The following is a 27,518-nucleotide window of genomic DNA, read 5'->3' on the forward strand; positions in this document are numbered from 1 at the left end:
ATAAATACTCCTTTACAGAGCCGATTCAGACCCTTACCACTCTAAACTCTTTCAGGGTTAGCCCTTAAACGTCACAGAAAGGAGGCAGCTAACATTAGGTCATTTTTTTGTTTTTTTATTGCAAGTCATCAGTACTAGTCAAAGAAAGCAAGAAGCATTGAAGAGAAATATTTTGTCAAACTCTTCCTGCCTACGGAACCCATTTTCTGAAATTAAGGCATCAGTGGAGAAAAAGAAATCCTTTGTGATTGGCGTACTTTGCAACTGCACTGAAGATGTTTCAGGCACTTACCAAAATGAAGAAGCAAGACCACTGAAGCTGTATAAAACAAAAATTTTAATAACATTGGGGCATATTTTATTAATACAATTGAGATGCATAGGAAATGGCGTAAAAATGTAAAAACGTTGGGCTGCCGGAACAGCAGCCTTCATGCGATCGAGTGCTCAGATCCAGAAAGCATCGCACAATGCGCGATCTGGTCCACGCCAGGACGCTTGGCACCCAGCTCTGTTCACCCAGGAGGAGAGGTGGAGCTGTGCCCGGGGAGTGTAAATGAAGAAACGTTCTTCCTGCAGGACACCCTGCCTCCCGGACAAGCACCTCTTGGGGGGGGGGGGGAGTTTTGAATTAGAGGCGTTCAGTCATAATCCCACAAGTGGCAGCTTCACACCGCTGGCTCCTCAGACAAGCACAGACCCTACAACTGCCTGATCCTCCGGCTCCTCTCGGACCGAGCCGTCGTGGCGCAAGCCCCTCTCCCTCCTCGGGACGAGAGGCGTGTGAAACGGGCCCGAACTCTTGACTGAGCGAGCAGTTGCCAGGAGCGGGCGGATAGGCACAATCCAAAGGGCTCGGACAACAACGATACTCAAGCACTTTTAAAACCGTGAAGAGGGGGCACTGCTTGCTGCAGAGGGATGTGGGAGAGAGGAGCAATAGCCACCCTGCCTCGAGATGAGGCTGGACGTGGATCGATCAGTTACTTAACTACGCTAGGTGCTCGATGGGGGCGAATGGCTTGCTCCTCTTTGTAACCTTCATGTTCCTATGAGATTAGCGGTCTGTACGCTACATGGGATGCCAAGTGGGAAATTTTAAGTTTTGATATGGCTTAAGATCATACAGTAGTTATACATGGTACATCATAACGGGACAGTAGAAAACAATGAATTTCGACAGTCTGCATGTCTCTGTGACCTTACGAGTCCAGTTCGTTATAAAGTACAAGTGTTGCAGCAGAGAATACGGTCTGTGCATAAACACTCAGCATAGAACCAGTACATTGACCTATTAGCTAAACTTCAGGTTTTTTTAATGCTTATAATTACTTTTTCATATGTTAAAAGCAATCGTGAAACAAAAACATAGGGTTAGTGATGCTGATCAACAGGAGGAGGACAAATTATTAACAACGCAGTGACACACACAGTCCAAATGTCTTATCGAATAACCTCCACAGACCATACAGATAGGCAAAACTGGGACACCTACCTCTCCACAATGATAAAAGAGGGTATTTTATCAGCAATTCGTTGATCTGTAATTGGACCACAGCTCACATATCTACTATATATTTTAACCTAAGAAAAGTTCATACTGTAAAAATATTTTTCAGTCTGTCACCAGTTCCCCTAGAAGACAAAATGGTGACCATTTCACCTTTATTCCTTGATGGCTTCTTTCAGTGTTGTAATTTCATTAACGTTTTTGCTGGAATTGTATAAAGGCACAAATTGTAGCTCCTGACCCTTAATAGCACAAAATCAATCGTACAGCACATCAGAAAGTACATAACTAGCACACGGTCATCGGCGTTAAGGCAAAACTGTTAGGTCTGAAAACCCATCATCTGCCATTAAAATATTCACAAAACAATGTTTCACTTTCTATCCAAGCAACCACACCAGTTATGGTGATTGTTTTGGCAAATCTAGCAATAATGAGTCCCAACTAGTAAGCAGACTAGTAGCTGCTAAATGTGGCTTATACTGCCCTTGATTGCTGTTAAGTCCAGCTGCCCATCAATCAGATGAAAGCACCTCTTTGCAATTCAGTCTACTGCTGACTTTGAGCCAGCAGATCTGTACAGTACAGTCTGCAACTTCAAGTGCTGAGGCTCATTGCACAGAGCCCATATGTTATATGAAAATGTGTCCATTTTCAGCACTAAACAAGATTCACAGTTACACTGCTACTGAGCAGATATTTTAGAGTCTTAAAACTTTCCTATTTGGTAGGACCGTGAAATCTACTTTGATAAACGTAAAACTGAGAACGGAGTGTTGTTTATTTTAGGTTCTGTTTCCTTGCTGCACTGAGGATAAGCTTCTGAAAGAGAAACGCATTAGACGCGCCTCCTCTTTGCGGGAAGGCTCGAATTCTACAAAAAAAAAAGTAACGAGCTCTCGCCGTCAAGATTCAGGTTTTGAAGAAAAACAAAATGAAAAAGTGAAAAGTGGTACTCGACCGCTTAACTAATTATAATTTTCAGACACTTCGGAAGCAATGGCCGTACCACGCAATGCTCAGAACAGATTCCTCTCGGTCCTCGCTGTGGGGTTTTCTATTGTCCAGGACGGCGAGGTCCGTCATCGCACTCGGCTGTGACCCGCGCTTTCCCCCGGTCAGCCCATCACGCTGCCGGACCCGCACAGGCGTGTCGGGACCCGCGGGCCTCCCGAGCAGCATGTCCACAAGCGACCTGCGGAGAAGCCGAGCAGCCCGTGGCGAGAGACCAGCCTGAAGGTGAACAGCAGGGCAACGGTATGGCACACTGAAGACAGCCCAGAACCCACCAGTCGGTGCCCTCCTCAGGGAGCAGTTTCTAGAATTCATCATCTGGGTAAGCCGAACCAGGCTTCTTTTCTGGTCAAAAAAAAAAATGTTCCACTTTATCCCCCCCCCCCAAATCTAGTAATATCAGCGGCGGAACGTCACTCAAACGTTACAGGACGTCTATTTCAGTTCCGGCTCCTTGGACTGCCCTTCAAGGTGCGTTTGTTTTAATTATTTTTTTTTTACGCGCATGAACCAATCTGCAGACGGCGGGCGGCCGAGTCACAAAAACAATGTTGCTTTCCCCGCCCCCAGCAGCAGCGGCAGGGCGGGCGGCCGAGCGGCTAGCACTCCGTCTCCTTGCTGTCGACGCGGGCCTGCCTCTGCAGCCTGAAGGACAGGGCCTTGTCGCTGCGGGGGGCGCCGTGCCCCGTCAGGTCCTCGAAGGACTTGGCGGCCGTGCCGCCGCTGGGGAAGTCCTCCTCCAGCGCCTCCTCGTCCAGGTGCGAGTCGCTGCTGGGGTCCTCCTGGATGGTGGCCATGCGGGGCGGCTCCAGCTTGGCTGCGCCCGCGGGGGCGGCGGGGGGCGGCGGGTTGGGCTGCGCGGCGTGCGCGGTGTGGGAGGCGTGCGCGGCGTGGGAGGCGTGCCCGGCGTGCGGGGCGTGTGGGGGCGGGAAGCGGCCGGCCAGCGGGAGGGGCGGCTTCACGATGCGCACGGAGGCGGACTCCAGGCTGCTCAGCATCTCGGCGTTCTGCAGCGCAGGGAAACGAGCAGGGTCTGAACTGTTACAACGGCATTTTTAAAGGGACTAACACAAAACACTAAGCATTTTCTACACGTCATTATATGTCTACATTATACATTTGCGTGCGCCTTTGAGCATTCGACAACTTTGACACTGCTGTGATATTAACCCCTTCCTCTTGCATGAAATAATATTTAGAAGAAACTACTGCTTCGACAGCCACTCGTAGCAACAGTAATCCTTATTCTTACATGTTAAGGATCAACAGGAGCGCATTAAAACCCAAGAACGCGGGGCACAACTTTGCCCAAAGGGTTGTGGGAGACTGGAACAAGCTATTGCTTTTAGCAATTACCCTGGCTTCTTTTAAGAAACAAACAGATGAAATCCATCCAGCTTCCAAAGAAGATAAGACTGGCTAAAGGTCTCGCGTTGCTCCTACCCTTTCTTATGTTCAAGGGGCAAAGCAGGAAAATTACCCAAAAGTATTACCCAACACTTACACTGGGGTAAAACAGAGACTTGTTGTTCTCTTCATATTGCTGGTCAAGCCTTTTGTCCTGAAAAATTAAGCACAGGTGTAAAAATATAATCTGTACAGGTGATGTAAAAAAATATCAGAGGTGAAGTTTAAAAATGTGCACTTCTGAGCAGGACAGCTGAATGAATTATTTCAAGGAACACTTCAGAAGTTTAACTATGACTCGGGCAGCTGGTTTGGCGAGCGCACCGGATGAACACAGGAAGCGAGATCACCAAGGCTCCTGTGCTGTACGTACCACGCAGTGGACCAGGATGCTGAGGGGAATCCAGAAGACGAGTGAGAAGACCACGACTGAGCCCACAATGTTATCAGCGAGGAACTTCCCTGCGGAGAGCAAGAAAACGTTCACCTGTTCCACTTTGTCTGGAAACCCTGGTACGAGAGCTTGAAACATGTTTCTGAAATAAGTATTAACAACGTTGAGTATGAACCCCAGATTTAAAAAGCCCAACACTTCAGTTACAGCTCCTTACTGTACAGGGGTAAATCTGGCAGGAATACGATCCTCCCAAAAACCAGCATGCTAATTGGGACAGATACTAACTCGTTAACTGTTTCGGCCTACTCGCTACTGTGATCCTCCCTGGCCTCCCCAAGGCCGGTACTCCTCTGCAAATGAGCAATCAATCCAGCTTTCAGTTCCTGGTTATCCGGGATATACTGAAGGTCAGGAGTCACCCTCGGGATAAACAATTTCCCAGAGTCAACACCGACTCTTGTGAGCGAATGTGAACCAAAATTGCTCCACGTGCCTCAATACTGTACTAATTAAAAACTTGAAACCTTGCCCCTCCCCCAGCTCCCCCCAGTTGTCTGAGGATACAAGACGCTGCGCCTCTCGTACAGTACAACAGCCCTTTTGTATTTCTCGGAGACGATGCTCACCAAAAGTGTTGATGTCCAGCTTGTCGATGAAATCCCAAAGCCGCTCGATGGCGTCCTGAATTTGTTTCATACATTTCCCCTGGAAGAAGACAAAGGAGGTGCCAGTGCCAGAGCAGGAACAGGAGTCTTTGCGTATTTTAGTAGAAGCAGCAGAAGTATGGATGAAAAAAATACTGTACTTAATTTCTTTAGTTTTTTCCCTCCCCACCCAACATGTTTAAATGGCAGTCAAGCAAGGAAATGTTTCCTGTGTCGTCTTTCTCAAGGTCATTATCTTGACTCTGTTATCATTAAAAATCTCAGGGCGTTTCTCGAAAAAAGTAGGGGTGTAAGCCCGGCGTCCTGGCCAAATTTCCCCCTGGCCTTTACCAATCATGGCCTCCTAATTCATCACTTCATCTCACTGTTTTCCTCCCCACTGAGAGATGGTGTGTGAGGAGCATACTGGTGCGTTATTGCTGCTGTTGCATCACCCAGGTGGATGCTGCACACTGGTGGTGGTGGAGGGGAGTCCCCTTGACCTCTAAAGCACTTTGAGTGGAGTGTCCAGAAAAGCGCTATATAAGTGTAAGGAATTCCTTCATTAACTGAGGGACATCGGATGTAAAACCTTTACAGCAGGGGCTCCCCATCCTGGTCCCGGAGCCCCGCACAGCTGCTGGATTTCATCCCCACTGAGCTGAGCTTAATGACTTCATGCAAGCCCTAATGGAATTAACGAGCTGTACTGACTGTAACATTTGCAAGCATTGGTTTTTGCGACTGAAAAGAGTTTGGGATTTGATTTTAATTAGGTAATGCAACAGTTAAAAGGCTGCCTCCAGCAGGTTTAAAATCTGAAAAGAGTCACGCAGTGCAAATTAATCCTGTTAATAAGTCGATTACAAACTCAATGGCGTAATGCACAGCCTGGCTGGAATAAAAGCCGACAGGTGTGCGGGGCTCCGGGACTAGGGCTGGGAGACTCTGATCTTACAGGAACATCAGTGTGCCATTTGCCAAGTAGCATCAGCGTGCAGAAGACCAAGGCTGGTTCACATCGCTACGTAAAAGCGGACTCGGACCTGGACACAGCCCCCCCGCGGTGACCGCCACCCTCCTGCTTTCTGCTTGTGAATTTGTCAAGAACCCCTGGAGGTCCGTACTGTCCTGGCACGGTCCCGCGGCAGGACGGGGTCTCTTCACCTGACGAACGAGCTCTGACGCCGTGCCCCGGCACTTACATTCTCCTCACAGAAGCCCACGGTGCAGGGCTTGCCTTTGCGCAGGAACAGAAACTGCCCCGTGGTGGAGTTCTTGTACGGCACGCACATGCCCTCCTTGTTTCTGCAGCACACCTTACAGGAGTCGTCGGTCTCTGTTGGCACAAGAGACAGAAAGAAGAACGGTATCGGAGAGGGTCCAGAGTAGCCGATACGGTTATTATCCAACCGTTCCCAACAGCGCCCCCTGCCCACCTAAAAAAACAACCAAACAGAAATGTTCCTCTCTAGTGGGAAGAGACGTTCATGCCACAGAGGAACGGACGAACTAACACACCAGGGACGCGGCAATCTCACACGTTTTAAATGCCGGCGGCTTGAAACTTATTCACAGGAAATGGAGGAAAATCCACCAGTTCTGATTTTGCCCCGAAGTACACACGGAGCGTGGCCAATAGAGGAGCACCGATGAGAATGTCCTGCATCGCTTGTTAAACCAGCTGATGAATGAAGCAGGGCAAAGCTTAAAGAAGAAGGAAAGGCCGCGGCTGAGAGCGGCGAGATTCGCCGACGAGGAGGCGAGAACGCGGGTCGCGATTCCGCGTGTCACACACAACGCGCAGCCTCAATAAAGGACCTCGGGCGGCTCGTAGTCGGCGAGTCCGGTGTGAAGCACGAGCCAGCGGACGAACGGGCTCGGCCGGCGCGCGGGAGGCCTTACCGTTGCAGGCGCAGGGCTTGCGGTTGGCCACGGCCTCGCAGAAGGGGATGCACTCGCCGGCGCGGCACCGGCCCATGTCCACGCAGGTGGTGCCGTCGGGAGCGTTGGGCGGGGCGGGGCATTCGCTGCTGCTTCCTGGAGTGCGCACACAACAGACACCCCAGGGTGAGCCTCGGGAAGCTCCATCGGAAACCGAGCCCCTGGGCACTCGGGATCTAATAATAATAGTCAATGATTTCTGGACACTCCACTCAAAGCGCTTCACAGGTAATGGGGACTCCCCTCCACCACCACCAGTGTGCAGCCCCACCTGGATGATGTGACGGCAGCCACAGTGCACCAGCACTCTCTCAGTGGGGAGAACAGAGTGATGAAACCAGTTCAGAGATGGGGATTATTAGGAGGCCATGACTGGTAAGGGCCAGGGGGAAATTTGGCCAGGTCACCAGGGTAACACCCCTACTCTTTTCGAGAAACATCCTGGGATTTTTAATGACCAGAGTCAGGACCTCGGTTTTACATCTCATCCGAAGGATGGCGCCTTTTTACAGTACAGTGTCACATCACTATACTGGGGCATTAGGACCCACACTGATCGTAGGGTGAGCGCCCCCTAGTGGCCCCACTAACACCTCTTCCAGCAGCAACCTTAGTTTTTCCCAGGAGTCTCCCATCCAGGTACTGGCCAGGCTCCCACCTGCTGAGCTTCAGCGAACAGCCAGTTGTGAGTTGCAGGGCGATATAGCTGCTGGGATCTCTTTTAAACATGTTTTCTGTGTCCCGGTGAGCAAGATCCTGTATCAGTGCGGTCGACAATTAAACAGAAAAGCCGCAGGCGCAGTGCACTCACCTGTGCAGGTGGACTGCCCCTTGCAGGTGGCGCTGATGGGCTCCTGACAGATCTTCCCAGCCTTCTCAAACATGCAGTCCTTGCAACAGGGGCTGTTTCTATCACTGAACCAAACACAGAAAGAACAAAGCCATTATTAGTAAAACAGATGAAAGTAGGTGCCTAGTTTTAAACAGACAAGGTCTGTTAACATAAGCATATGTTATTTCTGTATGTGATAAGGATATTTCTCATTCCTGTACAGAGGAAGAAGAATTCCCTAACTTAGCCTTTTCAGTCATCCTGTTTCTTCTGCCTCACTGCAGTATGTTGTGGACAATACCCATAGCTATAAAACAAAGACAGGAGTCCATCTGGCCCCCATATTCGGGGATCTAATTCATCAGAGGATCTCGCCCAGTTGGTTCTTTAAAGAAGCGATGGCACAGTCTCCATGGCCTGTCCGCTCTCGACAAAGAGAGCCCTCTCTGTACTCTATCTACACTCACTGTAGTGCAGTACAGTGAATCTGAATAGGATCACCCCCCCCCAACCACACTGTCTGGCTCTTATAAAAAAAAGCTTGCAGTTCCCATTAAAATTTTGGGGTTAGGAAGAATTGGCATTGATAAGCACATTTCAAACCATAAGAAAAGAAAAACCTCCAATTTACATCACAAAATAGACAAAATTTCCAAGTCTGCACAGCGCCATGTTCTGTGATTCAGAATGAGGCAACATTGTAAAGAATTTGGCCTGTGAATACGTCTCTTTAACTCAATAGAAGGTTTTGGCATTTAACAACGCACTTGTTAACTCTGCATGCAGGTGACGTTGGAACACTTCTGCGGTGAACGTCTACTGCACAACCTGTCTTTATTCGCTCGTACATCACAGTACATTAGTCATTACAGCGACCAGTGAGCAGGAAGGGCCGCTTCACCTCGCAAATCGTGGGAACTCCAAGGCGAGTCTGTGACAACATGGCGACTTTTACAAAGTTCGCGATTCTGCACTTAATTCAGAATTTGCCCATTTTTCCCCATAATGTCAGTTAATTTATTCTGTCACCGAGATTTAATAACTGCAGCCTGAGAGACACGCTGCTCACCTGCAGTTGACGTGGGGCCTGAACTTGCAGCTGGAGGTGCAGCAGGGGTCGTCCTTCAGGTGCAGCATGCCCGGGTCGCACTGCTCCTCCTGCTCCACGCGCGAATTGCCGCACAGCTGGCTGTTCCTCGGCTTAAAGCAGGTGTTCGCCTTCTTCATCAGTGTGTTGTAAATCGATTTTTTACTGCAGGTTGAAAACCTCTGGGGGGGAGGGGGGGAGAGAGAGACGAGCGCAGATGTCATGGCAGCATCTGACGCTGAACTGAAGGACTATACAGACGTCAAGCTGCATGTATTGAACTGTCTAAACAGACGTCAAAGCTGCATGTACTGAACTGTCCTCGGCCTGCAGGCATGAGACATGACACCTTTCTGCTTGATCCCGGTGGAGCAACCAGCAGTAGTCGCAGAGAAACACCCTTGACCCGCCTCACCTATTTTAGAATACACAATGAGAATGGAGGCCGGACAAGACCTTCGTTTATTTAAAAATCCCAGGGCGTTTCTCGAAAAGAGTAGGAGTAACCCTGGTGTACTGGCCCAATTTCCCCCTGACCTTTATCAATCACGGCCTCCTAATAATCCCCATCTCTGAACTGGCTTCATCACTCTGCTCTCCTCCCCAGTGAGAGCTGGTGTGTGGTGAGTGTACTGGTGCATTATGGCTGCTGTCACATCATCCAGGTGGGGCTGCACACTGGTGGTGGTGGAGGGGAGTTTCCATTACCTGTAAAGCGCTTTGAGTGGAGTGTCCAGAAAATAGAGTAGTAGTATACAGCTTCTGGGAAGCTTGGCCCTGGTGTGAGTGTGTGCGTCTGTGTGCGTGCACCACAATGGACAGGTGTCCAGTCCAGGGTGTTTATGTGGCAGAAGTCATTATTATGAATTTTTTTATATCTATACACTCGGTAGACCACTTTCCTTTTACGAGCAACTCCAGTGTCCAGAATAGAAGTGTAAGGAATTATTCATTTAACCAAAAGAAAACCGTAACAAAAAAGCACCTTGTTGTTCTCATGGTCTCCGCTGACAGCGATGGGGTACATCACGTATTTGCCCCCCTGGTCATCATTGGGCGCACAGACTTTCACATTGTCTGGATCGTGCTCAGCGCCAAAGTTGTGGCCCAGCTCATGAGTGGTCACCAGATCTGCCTCCTGCCGAAAACACAAGGACACCATTATGGACGGGACCCGTTTCCTAGCATTACATCCTACGATTTACAGTCGTGTGCAGAAGTGGCCAGACTCCTTGTTTCGCAGAATCTCTAAGTGAACTGAAGTTAACACAACCTATTTTTGGACACGTTAATGCACAATTACTATTTATTTGCTGAATTTACCAGACTGAAAAAAAATTTAAAAAATGAATGCACTATGTGCAAAAGTTTGGACACCAGTTGATTCATTAATACTTTTTTGGGAGAATAAAACAGGGAGTGTGGCGTGGGCAAAAGTTTGTTAAACATTTGCAAAACATGTGTTAAACCAATCCCCGTTTCTTATAGCAGCTCATATACTGTATCTGTGGATTGCAGAGAGGTGAACTGGTTGTAGCTACAGAGTCTAAATTAAAATCAAAAGATTCTCAGCATGGCAATCAGCCATCAGTGCAGGCACACTGCTGAGCTTGTCCTAATCGCTACCTCTCCTTCCTGTTTCCTAACATAACTTATAAAAAACAACAAATTCCAAAGCTAGATCTCTGACCCAAACATATATCAAATTTCTCGCTAAAATTCAGGTTATTTTTCCAGATTCTGTACTATTTGACTAAAAATTGGATTTTTACTGACCTTAGTTAAAATGGTTTTCCCATAGTTCTTTGTGCTGGTTAATCCGGTGTTCAAATAAATTGGTTTGGCTGAAGATGAAGGTTTGTAGGCTGCAGAAGAGTAAGAATTTAACAAAACAATGGCCATTATGGTGCAAGTTTTCGTATCTATATCCACAGTGCAAACATTTGGCTAATTTCAGCAATAGTGTTCATTTTTTAGATCACCGCAATTGACCATCTATTAAAACTAAAACTGACTCAAAGTCAGTTTCTTCATGTTTAACGTACAGTACAAGTCTGCAGTCACAGTAATGCAAACACTGTACTCTGGGTTCCTTTAGCACATTCCTCAGTTTTTAAACCGCTGTTTCAAAAGAATCTCCTGTGTGATCAATGGAAATCATCTGGCCTTTGCAGAGGCTATTCAGGTATATTCAGAAATGCGTCTCCCCTTAGCCTGCAAATCGCCTTTAAACCACGTTTGTCGTATGTCTGGGATCATCTGCATGATGTAAAAACAAGCCAAATGAAACAATTTGCAGGATCTAACTGCCCTGTTCCTAAGTTGCCTTACAACCCCTCAGCACACCTCTAGACGGGAAATCTTCTGTTCCCCAGTTTCACAGAGAGCAATCCGCACCCTTCCTCTGAACAAAACGCACGAGCGTTCGGTCTGGAACTGAAACTTTGGAATCTGCACTCATCATTAGTACTTCCTGAAATCCGACTTCGTAATTTTAACATCAGAGCCAATTCTTGACATTTCTCTACTTCATTCTTTTCATGACATTAATTCCAGCTCCCAGTGAGGTATGCACACTGGTTTCTTGGGAGCAGTCCACCCCTCCAGCCCCTCCCTGGCCGGACCCGAGGACACTCTGACACTCGCACTGCAAGCCACCCGACCTCTTGCTTCCCTTTTCTCTGTCACTCTTTGTCATTTTAAATGTTTGCCAGCGAGCTGAGGCTGTTTTCCGTGGCCCTCCTGCCTCTACGGACCTGACCTTGCTTTTATTTCCAGGTTAACACATATAAAGGGGTTTGATTTTTAATTTATATATATATATTGTTGGAATAGTCAATTATAATAATAATAATGAAACAGTTTTATTATTAATGTTCTTGGTGCAGAATTCAAATACTTAAATAATCCTTAAACCTGTATGCTTACATCACTTTCTGTTTATCAAAGCTCAAATCAAGAGGACGGGAAACCTAGTCTTTGCAGTCCACTCGTCCTCCTCAAGCTCAAATTAGAACAAGCGAGGAGCAGGAGCTGAGAAATCGCGATGTCCAGCCTTGTGGCAGAAAGGCGAGGGACGTCTTAATGAAGGGGCGGCTCTGGACAGCTCATACCCGCGTCCCTCTCCCTTAGGAAGGGCAGCCTCTGCTCACGGCACGCATTTCAGAACTCACGACCAGACACACAACCCCCCGGCGAAGCGCAGGAGCGGTCCTCACGGATGGGGCAGAGGCCGCCGAGGGCTTCCTTCTTGTGCGAGCCCACGTACGCCAGGCCCAGCGTCCCGTGCTCGAAGTCCTGGTAGGTGAAGAGGTGAGCGAGGCAGACTTTGGAGGCGTTGTCCGCGATGTCCGAGCTGAATTGCTGCGGGCGGAGACGGGAGACGCTCTCAGTTCCCACGCCTGTCATGGCGCGCTGCTAACCGAGACGCCGCACGGGTTCACGTCCTCGCGGGAAGTGGACAGTCCCGCTTTTCAACGGCAACGACTTTCAAGATTTCAAATTTTCTTGGCACAATTCTCTTAAGTAATTTCACTACTGTGTGTTATGATCTCCAGCAAACCTGGCTTCTGAGGAGTCCTCTCAAAGCGGCCTGTGAATGAAGCTTCTGGCTCCGACACACCCCTGTCCTCGCTGCCCTAACCTCATCACAGCCCTATAAACCCGTTTCTCCGGATGACAGCTGGAAGGACCAAGGAACTAAGCAGAAACAATGACAAAAAAAATGAACACTAAGGAAATACGAGTTAGACAAGGCGTTCAAATCACGTCAAATGTCTACATTCTGAGCTTAGTATTTACAGCCGTGACTATTTTTAGGCCAGGCGGTCATCCCTGGCACACGGGATCAGAGGACAACTTCTGTCCTTTAAATAAACATAATAATCTATATTAAAATGCAGAAAATCGAGCTTCAGCTTTCCTGCTCAGTGGCTGCCATAACAACTAACAATGAACCAAACAGTGTCTGAAACAGCGTAGACCAGCCCTTAGAAACACAACGTGTCATCACTGACCTGCCACTGGAAAACAAAGACACGACGCGTCACCACCAAAAAAAACAAAAAAACAACACCCTTTAAATATCTTTGCAGTTACTTGTTGTTTAGTTGTTGGATGATGGAAAACCTTTCTGTTCGCCTATCGATAAATTAAAAAACGGTTTTGGTGCAGGACGTATAAAAAAACCACCTGAACGCTGCATGAAGCTAGGGGAAAAAAAGAAAAGAGAGAGTGGCAGACACTCCGGCGACTTTTGTGCGGGGAGGGTGGTTAATCAAGGGCTCCGGGGCCGGACGAGACAGAGCGGTCCGTCCACACGGGGCCAGAGGTCTTCCCTGCCCTCCTGCCTGGCTCCCCCCCGCACCCCACCCACCTCCAGCAGCTTCTTCACATCCCACACTTCCTTCCCATCCGGGCTGTCCTGCATGTTGTAGTGCTTCCCGCGCTCCGCCAGCGGCACAGTGGGCTCCTTGTTGACGATGACCTGAAAAGACCGTTACGGGTCAGAAGCCCAGAGGCCCAGAAAGCACCGGGACAGGGCACGCGTCAGGCACCTCGCCGGCTCGTCGCAGACCAGGCCGAACTCACGCCATGGCAAGAGTTAAAAAGCTGTGTTGAAAAACAGCAAATTAATACTGTATATACATATGAATAATACATTGATTGACTACTGCTGTAAGACAGGAATGACCAGCACTGGCGTCTAGTTCTGAGTCACGCAGAATGAGCAGACCCATGGCGTTTTGGCATAATTAAAATTACGGAGGAACAAAAAGACAAAAAACCTGAATAACCTACCAAAACGACCTCATTGCTTTAACAGATGATGGTGAGAAACCTGCTGTTGAACCTAATTTCAGAGAGCTTGGTCTGCCAGCACAGCTACTGTGAGGCACTCTGGGCTCAGGTGCCTACTTTTAAAACATGTGGCGCTACTTCAGAAATGAACCACTCGATGATGTGCATTCCCATGCCAGAACAGTCACTATCTGCTAATTACGACACATGGCGAGCTGACTTCAATGAGCATCGCAGCTCAAATGCTTGTCACGCCTGAAGCTCAGCCCTCCACTTGCTCGGTTTAACTTCGGCTCCGCAGCAGTTCATGGCTGTGTGTTTATTTTCGGCTTTTAATGCCAATTAATGTGTGTTCCCACAGAAAGGAAGTATACTGCATAAACTGTACAATAATACCTAATACAATGTTTAAAATTATTATAATAAAAAACAAGAAAGCATCCACTAGGAAGCAATTAATAATTTCCACTAAATATGCTTCGGGTAGAGACTCTGTAATTTTTAATTACCATCTGTGCGGACAGAAAAATTCCCCACTATACGTGCAACTGCTATATGAGTTTTTATTTATACGAGATACAGTTATTCCTACCTGTTTTTTCACTTACAAGTCTGGCTCTCCTAAAGCATTGCAGAGATTCTACTTTTCGCTTATCTCAGATGAGAAATTTTCTTTTCATTTTTTTTTATTACTTTTTAACTTTTTTTATAATGAAGGCTTGTGTGTTAAAGTGCATAAAGAACAGGATAACACCTGATGTTTATGCATTTGCCAACAACTATCGATGTCGGGACAGCACTGCGGCACAGTGGTCAGCATCGCTGCCTCGCACTGCTGGGGCCCTGGCTTCAGTTCTGGCCCTGGGGTGCTGTCTGGGTGGAGTTTGCATGTTCCCCGCATGTTCGTGTGGGGTTACCTCCCACAGTCGAAACCCATAGTGGTAGGTTAATTGGCTTCTGGGAAAACTGGCCCTGGTGTTGCAAAGGAAGAAGAAAAGGTTTATTCCTTGCTGAAAGGAAAAGAAAAGAGACACAACGTTTCGGCTGTGGAGCCTTCTTCGGGTGAGGAAGAGGTATCGGCAGTATCCACAGTCAAAGAAGGCTCCACAGCCGCAACGTTGCATCTCTTTTCTTTTCAGCATGGAATAAACCTTCACCTGTTCCTTTACAACTGACGCAGCTCCCTACTTAAACTTCTGAAAATCAAGAGATCTACAATTCGCCGAAGACCTCACGATCCTGACAGTTCGGGGACAGAAACTGTTCTCCGAGCAAAAGTCTCATTGCACAGACTTCACCTGGTTGATCTGCACCCCGTATCCTTCCATGTTGTTGCCCCAGGACGTATTTCTATAGATGTCATCCACTCGATCAATGAGTTCAATCTGAAATACATGTTGAGAGCAACATAAAAAGCCTGCATGCAGCGGATTATGAATAAGTATCACCTGTCATAACCTAGCAACGAGGCTCCTTAGCAGTTCCCCGACCAGTTTCTTCTCATCCTTCTCCTGTTTAGGCTGCTACCCTAAACATGTGCAACAGCTTATTCTGTACTGGTCCTGTGAAACATGTTCCCTACTGAAAGGAAAAGACTGGGTACAGAAGAGGTAATGTCCTCAAGGCAAACACTGTGTTCACTCCTTTCAGCACCCTGACCTGAACTGTAAAACACCGATTCAGCCTTGTCTGATGGAGGACAGACACTCACTGCAGATGTTACTTCAGAGCAAGGCAGACAAAACTAGCTGTGGTCATCTTTGACCTGGCCTTGACGCTGATGAATTTAGCTCAAGGTCAGTGAGCACCCTGCAGGCACACCTCACAGATGCAGGTCTCACCCTGCCCTCCAGGTCGACACTTATATACACTTATAAAGCACCTTTCTGAACACTCCACTCAAAGCACTTAACAGGTAATGGGGACTCCCCTCCACCACCATCAGTGTGCAGCCAGAAAATGCAACAGCAGCCATAGTGCACCAGTACACTCACCACACACCAGCTCTCAGTGGGGAGGAGAACAGAGTGATGAGGCCAGTTCAGAGATGGGGATTATTAGGAGGCCATGATTGGTAAAGGCCATGGTAAATCTGGTCAGGAGACTGGGGTGTAACACCCCTACCCTTTTCGAGAAATACCCTGGGATTTTTAATGACCAGAGAGAGTCAGGACCTCAGTTTTATATTTCATCTGAAGGATGTAGCCTTTTTACAGTATAGTGTCCCCGTCACTATACTGGGGCATTAGGACCCACCTGGGCCACAGGGTGAGCACCCCCTACTGGCCCCACTAACACCTCTTCCAGCAGCAACCTTCGTTTTTCCCAGGAGGTCTCCCATCCAGGTACTGACCAGGCTCACACCTGCTGAGCTTCAGTGGGCTGCCAGCTGTGAGCTGCAGAGTGACATGGCTGCTGGCTGACAAAAAATGTCCTTTTCTCATTTGCCGTTTGTGACATGGCTGATGGCCGTGTCATTTTCCACTCAACGAGCCGCCAGAATGACATCTCACCAAGTAGTTGATGGTGGTGCTCTCCTCTCCACGGCCCATGTGTGTGAAAAATCGGTAGTCGGCCACCACCAGCAGGGGGCAGGTGTTCTTCGTGGGGTCAGGAACATCTCTGCTCCTCGCCTCTCTGTGGAGGTGCTCTGGGTAACACAGACGACAGCGAAGCAGCCAGTAAAGCAAGGCAGCTGATTCAGGTACAACCTCAACTCCAGCCACCACGTACAAAACACAATCATAGCTCCTGCCCGTAGAAGTCATGGCCACGAACAGCCTTAAAGCTTGTAAGAACATGATTCTGCATTTGATGAAAAGAGTGGTTCCAAATCCTGGGCATGGGGACCCACATACCTACTAGTTACTGTTCCAGCTGAGCTGTCAGCTCCACAACTGAGCTCTTTAACGACAGGGTTGGTCTGAACTCTATACTTCTTAAGCTTGTAGGAGGATGCCTATTAACTACTGTGTTTCATAAGCAACTCAAAATCTCCAGTTCTGAGCTAAAAATGTTGGGTTTTTTTTTTGCAATTTTTTTTTTCCACCAAAGCAGCACAGGGCTTGACTAGAAGAAAACACGGGAGGTAGGTGTCTTGGTCCTCCAGGGACCAGGGCTGGAGACCCCTAGATTAAAGCCCACGGCCAAACCGAACAATCAAAGAACACAAAAAACTGCAATAAAAATGATATGGTCTTGCTAATTCACGTCTTGCCTGAATTTTACTGTGGCTCTTTAAAGGTCAAATGGGATTGGAAATTACTATTTAACCCTGAACCAAGAGTAGGGTAGGGGAATTCATATACACATGTGTACACTGGAATTCTTATTCGCACCGATCTCTCGGGACACGCACAGAACAGCAGACGACACAGTACGACAGACAACAGCACACAATGAAGACAGTACATTACAAAACGGTACATAAGAAATAGCGGTAGTGTGTACAAACAATAAATACATGGTAGAGAACAATAAACACATGGTAGTGAACAAGAACACATGTTCAGCCAAATTCAAAAGTGCAGAGTGCAGACCTGCATTGAGTCTGAGGCACTGCAGTTGGCTGATAAGGATGCACACTGCAGTAGGGTAGAAGGTGTAATTGAGTCTAGTGGAGCTTTAATAGTGTAGTACCGCTTGCCAGACTGCAGGGGGAGAACAGTTTGTGGCCGGGATGGATTGGGATTTATTGCCACAGCGGATCGTGTGAATCTGATTGATGGTAAATCACGTCCCATAAGTCTCTATGCCGTTGCCACAACCTTGTGTAGTGCGTCTTTGCCACGCATGGTAACATCACTGTACCACACAGCGATACCACTATTTCAGTGGTATTTGTGTGGTATCACTGAGATGTCTGAGATTCAGAACTACCCTCGTTCAGATATATTTCTAGAGATGGAGTCAACTGGACCTCAGCAGAAAAAAAAACATTCGCTCATTGTATGAGTGTCTGACACAGGCTCATTCCCACCGGTGTCTGCTCATTATCAACCAACCAATTAATTATCAAGAGATATTCAGTCAGAAATTATGATGCGGTGAGGAGAGCCCTACATAAATTTCCGCATGCTGCCATTATTGGAAACAGACCCTTGAAACCGGGTATTTCTGACTCAGGACTGACCGAACAAACAAGTTCAATAGAAGTTTAAACAAGGCGGCAGATCGAGTCATCAGCTAGCAGGGGTGTGATGTCTCATGGTCTGTCTTTTGAAAGGGGGGGGGGTCTCTCAACGCTTTGAGGTGTGTCAAGCTCGCTGCCAGGCCCCCCCGACTCACCTTCCTTGCCCGCGTCCTCTGCCAGGCCCTCCTTCAGCTTGTCGGGCAGCAGCTCCTCCCCCCCGGCCTGGACGTACCCGCAGACGCTGGGGGAGCGCAGGTGGGCGACGTCCCGGATGTCCTGGGACCTGTACGCCAGCAGCTGGCCGTTCGCGGCCGACGGCGTGAACCTCCACAGGGGCTGGAGCCAAAAAATGAACCAGAGCAAAGTTTACCGCGAGGTTTTCGGAAAGGTACAGAACCCGGGCCCCCTTTCTCGTTTCGATTCCCGAAAGCGACGATGACGCAAAGCTCAGAAGGCAGCCGTTTCGGGGGGGGTCGGGGTACCTCAATGATGTACTCTCCCTCATCCGTGTGAATGCGGGCCATGAAGTCGGTGTCGTCGATGTGTGCTTGCACGCGGGAGTTCTCTTCCCCTTTGAAGAACAAAGGTCTCGTTAGCTCGGTGCCGCAAAACACACCCGGGCCGCGCGTGATAACGGCCATCACAGAAGGGACTGTACTCGCTGCATCCTGAAGGCCCACAGCCGCCACGCTGTTCAAGACAACCCTTGCGGGAGCAGATCGAGATATTTAACGCACTCAACAAAAATCACGTCCTCTACTGATGCTATCACCCTGTGCACGTCCTTTAAACACACTCCAGTATCGGCCTGGCCCGTCTCGAGAAATTAACAGCTTTGAGCAGCACAATGCAGAAACCAGTACGTACACCTCCATCACACCCAGACTCTCCCAATATTGAAGACAGTGTTTTTTTAAACATGGACTTTTCTAATACCTTGTATCTGCAACTTTTTAGATCAACATATTTGTTACTTTCATAATCATTTTGGGGACACTTTGTGGTTTTTATTTTTTTTTCCCTTAGAAACGTTCTGATACCATGTCTTTTGTAACCAGTTTTATTTGCAATGTGCAGCTTAAATTGCTCCCCTTTTGGGATAAGTATTTTGAATTGAACTGAATATTTACTTGCTTAGAAGATGCTTCTGCCCAGAGACTACTTCACATAAAGTGTAAGTACAGGGATTGGCGCAGGTAGCATGAGGTAAAATAAGTGAAAGCAAAGTTGCTAAAGGGACAATGCAAACACAACCTGGAAGAGCAACAGTGTGTCCTAACTAAATGAAATGTTAAGAACTAAAACATTAATGTAGATACAAGGCAGTACTATAAACAACCTGTTGGTATCTACACTATCTGTACACTATATCACTGCTGAAAGGTCTCACTGTCCCCAGAAAAACATTTAAACAAATAATTCAGATCTATGATGTGCACAAGTATTCAGTGTCTGTGGTTCCTGTCAAAATCTGTATGGCGAGCTATGTTTGGCAAGACGTTAGTGTTAGAATTCAGTGGTCGTGTAAATACCCTTACATTAAAACAAGAAATATTAGTTTTGTTATTTAGAGCTGAAAACCCATCTTTCGCTTTTGCAAATCGGATCGGTGCGAGGGCTAGGTCAAACAGCTGAAGAAATAAGATTATCTTCTCAACGCTGGCTTGACAGATAACAGGGATGTATCGCCAATATCCACTCTTGCACTTTTTAAGAGGTGGAAGCTCTTACTGAGTGCAGCCCAAACTCTGAGGGCTCATGTAAACAAGCAATCCTAGCCCAGAGAGTGTTCGTCCATGACCCAGCTGTGCTCTAACACACACAAATGTACATTAAGAGGGTTGCAAGATGGAAGCCATCAATAAAAGCTCTTCAGGGAAGAAGCAAGGGCCTGTGCTCTCTTCAGAGCTGGGCACACACTGCCAGGGTCTGTGGGGCAGTTGGCACGACACACTGCGCATTTCCTGTGCAATGTTGTGGCATGGTGACGCAGCGGTTAGCATTGCTGCATTGCAGCTCTGGGGACCTGAGCTGGGGTGCTCAGGTGCTGTCTGTGTGGAGTGTGTATGTTCTCGCCACCTTCCTGTGGGTCTCCTCCCACCATCCAAAGATATACTGTGATGGACTAATATCCCGTCTAGGATGGACCCTGCCTTGGGCCCATTGCTTGCTAGGCTCTCCCGCAAGATAGATGGATAAAGACAAACGACACCTTCAAAATGTATCTGTAATATTAAACATAATACATGGAGGTTCTCAGTATTTAAGAAAATTCAACAGCCTCCTAAATTAACCTTCATGACTAAAACCTCTCTGGAGATGTCCCTTCTTGGCCCAAAATGCTCAGCTTGCTGAACCATGTCTCACCTACTACATGTCCCGTGAAGAAGTTATTCCTCTGGACTTCAAAAACATCTTCTCTCCCATTCTTATCAACAACAACCGCCTTGAAATCTTCAGTAAAAAGGTCCATTTTTGACGTCAGGTACAGTTTGAAATTTCTGGAGAACGAAAAACAAAGGAGAGAAGTGTATAAGTACCCCACTTTCGAAAGTCTCACCGAGGCAAACTAATTAATTAATGGAATTCAAATTGGGAGGGGACTGAGCCAAGGTTTAAATTAACAACATACCACTTCCCATTGTCTGGCAACCAACTTGGACTATCTTTAGGTTGGCGTTCCTACTTGAGCTGTTGCTCACCTGCTCTCTGTTTACATTAGTTGAGCCTAGTGCTGCCCGAAAACAAGTCCTCTAGGCCAAATGTGAGGGACTGAGCATCTGTATGTGCAACAGTGCTTCCCCCGAACAAAATTCCACATCAGTTTACAGGGTTACAAACAAGAAGCTCTGCGGTCCTTCAGGAACTTTGCTGGATCGGGCTGTGTTTTTCCCCCCCCGTCAGAGGTTGTGTTGCAGAAACCTGACTCTGGCCCTGGGTCATAACTCCAGACCATGGCTTGACACCTGCTGTTGTAGGTGGCACCTCAGAAACAGCTGAAAGGGGGGAACATCATCATCATCATCATCATCAGGAATAGCAACTAGGGGAGAATGGTCAATCAAAACCCCCCAATCATGGTATTAACACAGGGTGGCCATGGTTGAACTCTGACTCTGTGGGAAATACACCTTGTACTCCGGAAGAGGCCATTTTCTTCACAATCAAACTCACCTCACACCTTCAAGGTGACTCCTTGCATCCCTACAACGTTTTCTAAAAAAGGAAGGCGGTGATGCTCGTTTTACCCACAAACGACACACAGCAGTACCTGTTCAAGGCCGTGAAACTCATCATCTGCTCCACCTGGGATTCAGGCTGCAAGTCTCTCTTCCTCACAGAGTGCCGTCGCACATTGGACATGGACAACACCTCGTAGTTGGACAGCACCTTGCTGAGGGATTCTGGGGGAATGGGAGATGCCGGTATTAGCGCAGCTGCGGAGCGCAACAATCCCAGTATCCCCCGATCTTAAATCGGGATGACCACAGCACGTGCTGCCAACCACAAACACGACGACGTATTTAAACACTTAATGTTAAATGGATGATGTAATAATTTAAAAGCCAGGTTAATATTTAAAAAAACAACAACCTAGAAAGGACTATTTGATTCCCCCTGAGCCGTGCGAGGCAAATGTCTGCACCTGGCCCCGCTCAGTGCACGATGTGAACTGCCAGCGGCGATACTGGAACAGGATCAAAACCCTGAATAATCATCACCAGGAATAGACGCTCAGTAGCAGAGAAGGAAATGGCAACCATGGGGAACACTCACTACCAGAAGGACATAAGAATGGTTACAAACCAGGCGCCTTTCAGTCTCTCTAGCTTGTGGGGTAGTTAGGTAGTTAGAGGTTAATTGATTCAGGGGTCCAATCAACCCGTTTCTTGGAAAAGCCAGGGAACCGGCTTCAACAACACAAAACAACTGGGCACCTTGTTCCAGACTCCTCCAGGCTGCAACACTGACGTCGTACACAAGTGTATTTTATTTGCGGTTTCAAAGAAAAACTCTGCTTCATAAGGCTCTGACGTGCTGCGTGACTTTACATCACAGGCAGAAATCAGTCACCGTTCGCTGCCTCACGGGCTGAAGAAATAATCCGCAACAACAATTTTCCTGCTTTTTTCAATTGTTACGGTTTAATCAAGTACAGTCAGTAAAAATCATTGTGATTGCACACAGATACACGTAAACAGAGCACTGTACAGTACATACAGTGCCTATAAAAAAAATTCTACACCCCCTTTCCAAATGAACACATTTTGTGATCAGGCTGAAATCAAGACACATTATAACAGAAATGATTCTACCTTTATTTACAAGTTGTAGCACACAACTTCCCAGCTTCACCCTGTCCCACACCCTGACCTTAATTCCAGCACCATCTTGATCTTTAATCCTAAAATCATTTCCATGGGACCCTGTAGCCTGGGTCCCGAGACCTCTCATGGGATGGAGGTCCTCCTGGCATGCTTTTGCGTTCAGGTGAAAGAACAGAATTGCATCAGCTTCCTACAGAAGGCCACCCTTGCTCAACAGCAGGCACCCATCAAGGCTGGGCCCATGGGTACCTGCTTCTCTCATGTGCCCCCTCGTTGCGACCTTACTCAGCACTGCTCCCATGAGAAAGCCCGAGCTGTTTGCCTTGATCATTAACCTGGGCACCTTTGAAGAAGGTTTAAACATGAATACTTAGGGACCCCTAACGTGCTGCGGAGAGGTCTCCATAGTCTGTGCCATGGAAGCAGAAGAAATTCCTGATGTTTATTAATTGTGACTCAGGAGCTCCATGTGGCTCTTCCCAGCCCTGACAGAACTAAACAGTGCATTGCAACAAGCACAGATTTCAAATTCTCCTCAGAAAAGTGAGGGCAATTACATCTCTTTAAAACTGTAGACTGTGTTTTGACTCAAAGTAATCTTTAGTTCTCGCCACACATGATCCTGAGTGTTTAAAAGCAGACGTTTGGGAAGCGATGGTCTAAAGAACGGAAATGAAAAGCTCGGCTCCTCAGTGGATTAGGCTGTCGGTGAGCAGGATCAGTACCCATGTCAGCCCCTGGAAAGGCACAAATTAGACATTCTGTGAAACAACGCTGTGATTCCACCTTAGAAATACTGCCCGCATTATTATTCCATTTCCATCAGTGTCTCGTGTGACTGGTTCATTAATTTCTAACATCAAGGCTTGATGTTTCTCTAACTCTTTACTCTACGGGCTTCCTCACTCTCTTCACAACAAGTTGCAATATGGCCAAAACGCTGCAGCAAGAAGACTTACTCCCACCAGACCCTGTCAACACGCTACTGAAGTCTCTACATTGGTTGCCTATAAAGTCACCTATTTAATTTAAGATTTTGTTACCAACTTTCAAGGCTTTGATAATCTGACTCCATCATACATCTCTGAGCTCCTCCATGTTTTCACCCCCCATTTTACAGATGAATAAATACCAGTCATTGTTTTTCCAGGACAAAACCTCTCCATTTGTCTTCAGCCAGTCAATTTATTATGACAACACAAACCATTAAACAAGCTCGAAATGTTTCTTATCACATGTCTAAACTTCAGAGTATTTGTAGCAGTATAGTTCCCTTTAATGAAAATTAAATCCTTTTAGATAGAGCACTTTATGGTGCAACTACACTGGGTCTTTCTGCAGCTGTTTAAACCCACTTCTCTGTTCAGTCTCAACCTGCTCTTTTGCTCAACACCTGATTATCATCTCAATCTCAATCTCAAATAACCGGATTATTTAGCCCATCACCCACCAGACAACTAAACACCACAGCAAAAAATACCAAGTGCATTAACATAGAACCTCACTTTTTTAGAATAAATTCCCAGAAAACTACAGAGCATATTCAAAGCTGACTGCTTAATCTTTAAGATCTCTCATTTACTAATGCTCTCCAAATACTGTCCATAAGAATACAGCAAAAAGGCACTAACTCGCCCAGAACCGTCTCTCATCTGCCTATGAAAATGGCTGTCGTCACAACTAGGTTATCCCACTGATTGTCTATTATGTTTTTGACATGTCTGCTTCAAGGCCACGCGTGACTGGAACCAAAGGAATTTAAGGTCAGAGTTGCGATTTGTATTTAGTCTTTGTAAGTTCCATCTTGAGGACTGCAGAAACTGATCTAAGCCCCCGTCCCTCTCTCTCATGTATCATCACCCGAGAACGTGCCGAAAATGGAAGCTGCCCGTGTGGGCTTAGTGACACTTCATATAATTTTTTGGGGGTCTCCAGTCTGTCTCCAGTGAGCCCCAAAACTGACTTGACTTAGCTAGCAGCTATATCAACCTGCAAATCATAAGCCCACTGAAGCTCAGCAGTCTGAGCCTGGTCAGTACCTGGATGGGAGACTCCTGGGAAAAGCTACGGTTGCTGCTGGAAGAGGTGTTAGTGGGGCCAGCAGGGGGCGCTCACCCTGCAGTCTGTGTGAGTCCTAATGCCCCCCCAGGATAGAGACGGGGACACTATACTGTAAAAAGGCACTGTCCTTCGGATGAGATGTAAAACCGAGGTCCTGACTCACTGCGGTCATTAAAAATCCCAGGGTCTTTCTTGTAAAGAGTAGAGGTGTTACCCTGGTGTCCTGGTTGAATTTCTCATTGGCCTTTACCAATCATGGCCTCTTAATAATCTCCATCTCTGAACTGGCTTCATCACTCTGCTCTCCTCCCCACTGAGAGCTGGTGTGTGGTGGGCATACTGGTGCACTATGGCTGCCGTCGCATCATCCAGGTGGGGGCTGCACACTGGTGGTGGTGGAGGGGATCCCCATTACCTATGAAGAGCTCTGAGCAGAGTTTCCAGAAAAGCGCTATGTAAGTCCAAGCAATTATTAATTATCATTACTGACTGACTCAACATCGAGCCTCCTTGGCAACAGGGAGACCGCTGCAGTTCTGGCCGTGACGGCACCGGTCCACAAAGAACCGGCAGGGGACGGCTCCCTTCGGGACCGGGCCCGGGTGAAGAAACTCTCCCCGAACGAGACAGTCCCGACTGCTGCTCCCGGCACGTGGACCACACGTCCCCTCACGACGAGCAGCCACACCTGAAACAGGAACGGGGCCAGGGGCAGAGCCCAACTCCGACAAGAGAGCGGGGAAGTGCGCTCGATTACTCCTGTCAGCGATTCCCACTGAAGCCTGGGAACGCTGTGGTGAGGTCAGCAGAGGTCAACCTAAGACGGGCTATACAAACAAGAATTACCCATAAGGCTCCTCTATGTCTTTAGCAGCTAACTGATCCAAGGACCTCACTCCCAAAATCCTTGAGAAGAAGCCATAAGAGAAAACTGCTAGAAATGTCTATACCAAGGCTATTCCTCTCTCAAGCGTAACAGTTGTTTTTAGAAAAACCACCTGTTGTAGGACAAGCATTCCTGTCAACCGCAAGCTTGTAGGAGGACATGAGCATTGGGCGACATGGCTGTTGCCTTGGTCACAAGCCAACAAGATAATGCTGTCGCACTTAAAAGAGACCCGGTTTCTCGCAGCAGTTCACGAAACACCACGTGATGCCACCAGAAACATTAGTAAGCTTTCGACAACGCTAGTCTCAAGAAATCGCTCTTCTGAAGCATCAACTCCCACAATCCTGGTATGTGTTTCATCACAAACCACTCCTAGGAGGAACAGGCAAGTAGAATCCTTCCTGCGCTGTGAAATAACAATAGATATTTCTTTATAGAAGCTCCCAGAATCCATAGTAGGGTCAGTGGTTTATGCCACTATCTACTTGGAAAAGCTCCCCTGATGGAGATACGGCCAGGACCTAACAAGCAACACTATTCCTTCTTCAGCGGAAGCAATGCTGTAATGATAAGTGACTGTATTTATTGCGCTTTTCTTCTCAAAGGATCCTGAACTGCTCGTGTATGAGAAGCCCCCCCTGCATTCACCCGTGAAGTGCAGCAACAGCCTGAGTGACAGCCCCACTACACAACACATCAGGGTAACGAGTGAAAAATTGCTTCACTGGTTGATTTAATGGGAAACCCCGAGTGGAATTTAGCCCGCAGACCGGGGTTGACAACTCTACTGTTTTACAGTGCTGGGATAACTTCAAACACCAAGATGGCTTCACACCAGAACATCACTGGTCACCATGCTGGAGCAATGGTTTGGATATTCTGTTGCAAAGAGAAGAGCACCACCTACTGGTCAAATATCACCTACACTCCTGGTTTTCCTTCGAGGTCGCCCACCCTCGAGGCCAAGTCTTGAAAACGTCTGAGAGCAGACTAGGAGGTGGTAGGACTGCTACAGACGAAACGTGCAGTGTAAAAATACATTTCAATCCCCCCAGCGTACCTGCTGCGGACTTGAAATGCGCTCTGTACCTTTCTAAAACCTAACATGGATGAATTCAAATACAAAATGACATTTACAGTACTTGACATCGTAGAGACCGGCTGGTGTCCTGTCAGTGCTGGCAGTGACGTTAAACTCTTGTGAGTGAAACACCGGTGCCAAAGATACTTAAATATTAAAACCTGAGTAAGGAAACCTTAACAAATAGTGACACCGGGTTTTGATTTCCTAAACGTTTTAAACGTAAAAATATGCTTCCAAAACGAGCGAAACCGCAGCAAAACGTTTCAAACATCCTGTTTCATGCTTCAAAGTAGTGTGCGTGGTTAAGAACACCTGGCTTCAGTTACAAAGTTATAGACTGAGGACACCGATCAGCATCATCAGTTTAAAAAATAAAGTTGTTTCCAAGTTCAAGAGCACGCTTTTGCGTGAGCAACATTTCTACCCCACTGCGCGATCCCATTCATCTGCCGTGCCGAGCAACCCAAAATAAAACGGGCCTGAGTTCAGCCAAGTAAGACAAAACTGCTCCGACCAGCATCTACTCACCCAGTTCGGGGTCATTTTCCACTTTTTCGAGTTCTATGGGCTTCCTGGCACCGTCCACCCAACACAGAGAAACTACGAGCAATAAGGAAGTTAAAAGTAGTCTCATTTCGGCGATGGTGACAAACACGACCCCGCACGAATCTCGGCTGGATGTCAACATCGCGGATGAGCTGTAACCAGGCTTCCTCAAAATGTGGACTACCGATTGTAAAGAAACTTGATTTCCTGTTTTCTTTTTAAAAAAAAAACAACAGAGACGTGAAATAGTCTATCACCAACGATCGCTTTTAATTCCCATGGCTGCAGGGAGGGTGAAAGAGAGACGAGGCTAAAAAGAAACTGTTACTCGGTTGTTCTCCATTGCAGCCGCCCACATCCGGAAGTAGTTTTGTAAAACAGGGGGAATGAGACACATCCTGTGCAGCTGAGGAAGCAGACTTGTCGCCGAAACTAGGGGCGAAGTCTCTACAGTAAGTTTAACATTTACAAGGCCACGCATCGCGAAACCGTACAGATGCCGAGGCAGCAAGTCAACGGCGTCGTGTGTAATGGGATTAAACTGCACTTCCAGGCGTTTTCCCAGCAACAAATTGCCAGAGCATTCCTTTCACCTTTAGAAATTATGCTCGTCATTTGAAAAAGTAACAAGTCATAGGTTTATTCCATGCTGAAAAGAGAAGAAAGAAAACACAACGCGAAACGTTGTGTTTTCTTTCTTCTCTTTTCAGCATGGAATAAACCTATTACTTGTTCCTTTGCAGCCTACGCATGCTGACGCAGCTCCCCACCTGAACTATTTGAAAAAGTAGTCTACTTTGCGAAAACACTGCGTTTCTATTGTTCAGATCAATATTTTTTTCG

General features: G+C 47.4%; 1 protein-coding gene across 1 annotated transcript; it reads right to left on the bottom strand.

The window, feature by feature from the left end:
* Window positions 1–320: 320 nt before the first annotated feature.
* Window positions 321–27,036, bottom strand: LOC148840076 (disintegrin and metalloproteinase domain-containing protein 17-like). Its single transcript, XM_088927782.1, has 19 exons — window positions 26,658–27,036; window positions 21,039–21,171; window positions 20,135–20,268; window positions 18,250–18,338; window positions 17,923–18,103; window positions 16,149–16,285; window positions 14,934–15,020; window positions 13,211–13,321; window positions 12,054–12,198; window positions 10,612–10,700; window positions 9,821–9,973; window positions 8,818–9,017; window positions 7,728–7,831; window positions 6,878–7,012; window positions 6,178–6,311; window positions 4,955–5,033; window positions 4,305–4,393; window positions 4,029–4,085; window positions 321–3,531 (listed from the first exon to the last, which is right to left on the bottom strand). Exons 1-19 carry the CDS (start codon window positions 26,815–26,817, stop codon window positions 3,124–3,126), a joined length of 2,625 nt encoding a protein of 874 aa, XP_088783908.1. The 5' UTR covers window positions 26,818–27,036; the 3' UTR covers window positions 321–3,123.
* Between the last annotated feature and the right edge of the window lie 482 nt (window positions 27,037–27,518).

The sequence above is a fragment of the Atractosteus spatula genome, chromosome 2 (assembly GCF_055471065.1).
Source record: "Atractosteus spatula isolate fAtrSpa1 chromosome 2, fAtrSpa1.hap1, whole genome shotgun sequence".
Taxonomy (NCBI): Eukaryota; Metazoa; Chordata; class Actinopteri; order Semionotiformes; family Lepisosteidae; genus Atractosteus; species Atractosteus spatula.

Excerpts from the sequence above, each read along its gene's own strand:
- LOC148840076 (XM_088927782.1), bottom strand. The coding sequence starts at position 26,817 with ATGTTGACATCCAGCCGAGATTCGTGCGGGGTCGTGTTTGTCACCATC. Across the intron at positions 20,269-21,038 it reads AGTTTCACGGCCTTGAACAG|AAATTTCAAACTGTACCTGA; the intron begins GTACTGCTGTGT and ends TTCGTTCTCCAG. Across the intron at positions 4,394-4,954 it reads GCTGGACATCAACACTTTTG|GGAAGTTCCTCGCTGATAAC; the intron begins GTGAGCATCGTC and ends TGCTCTCCGCAG.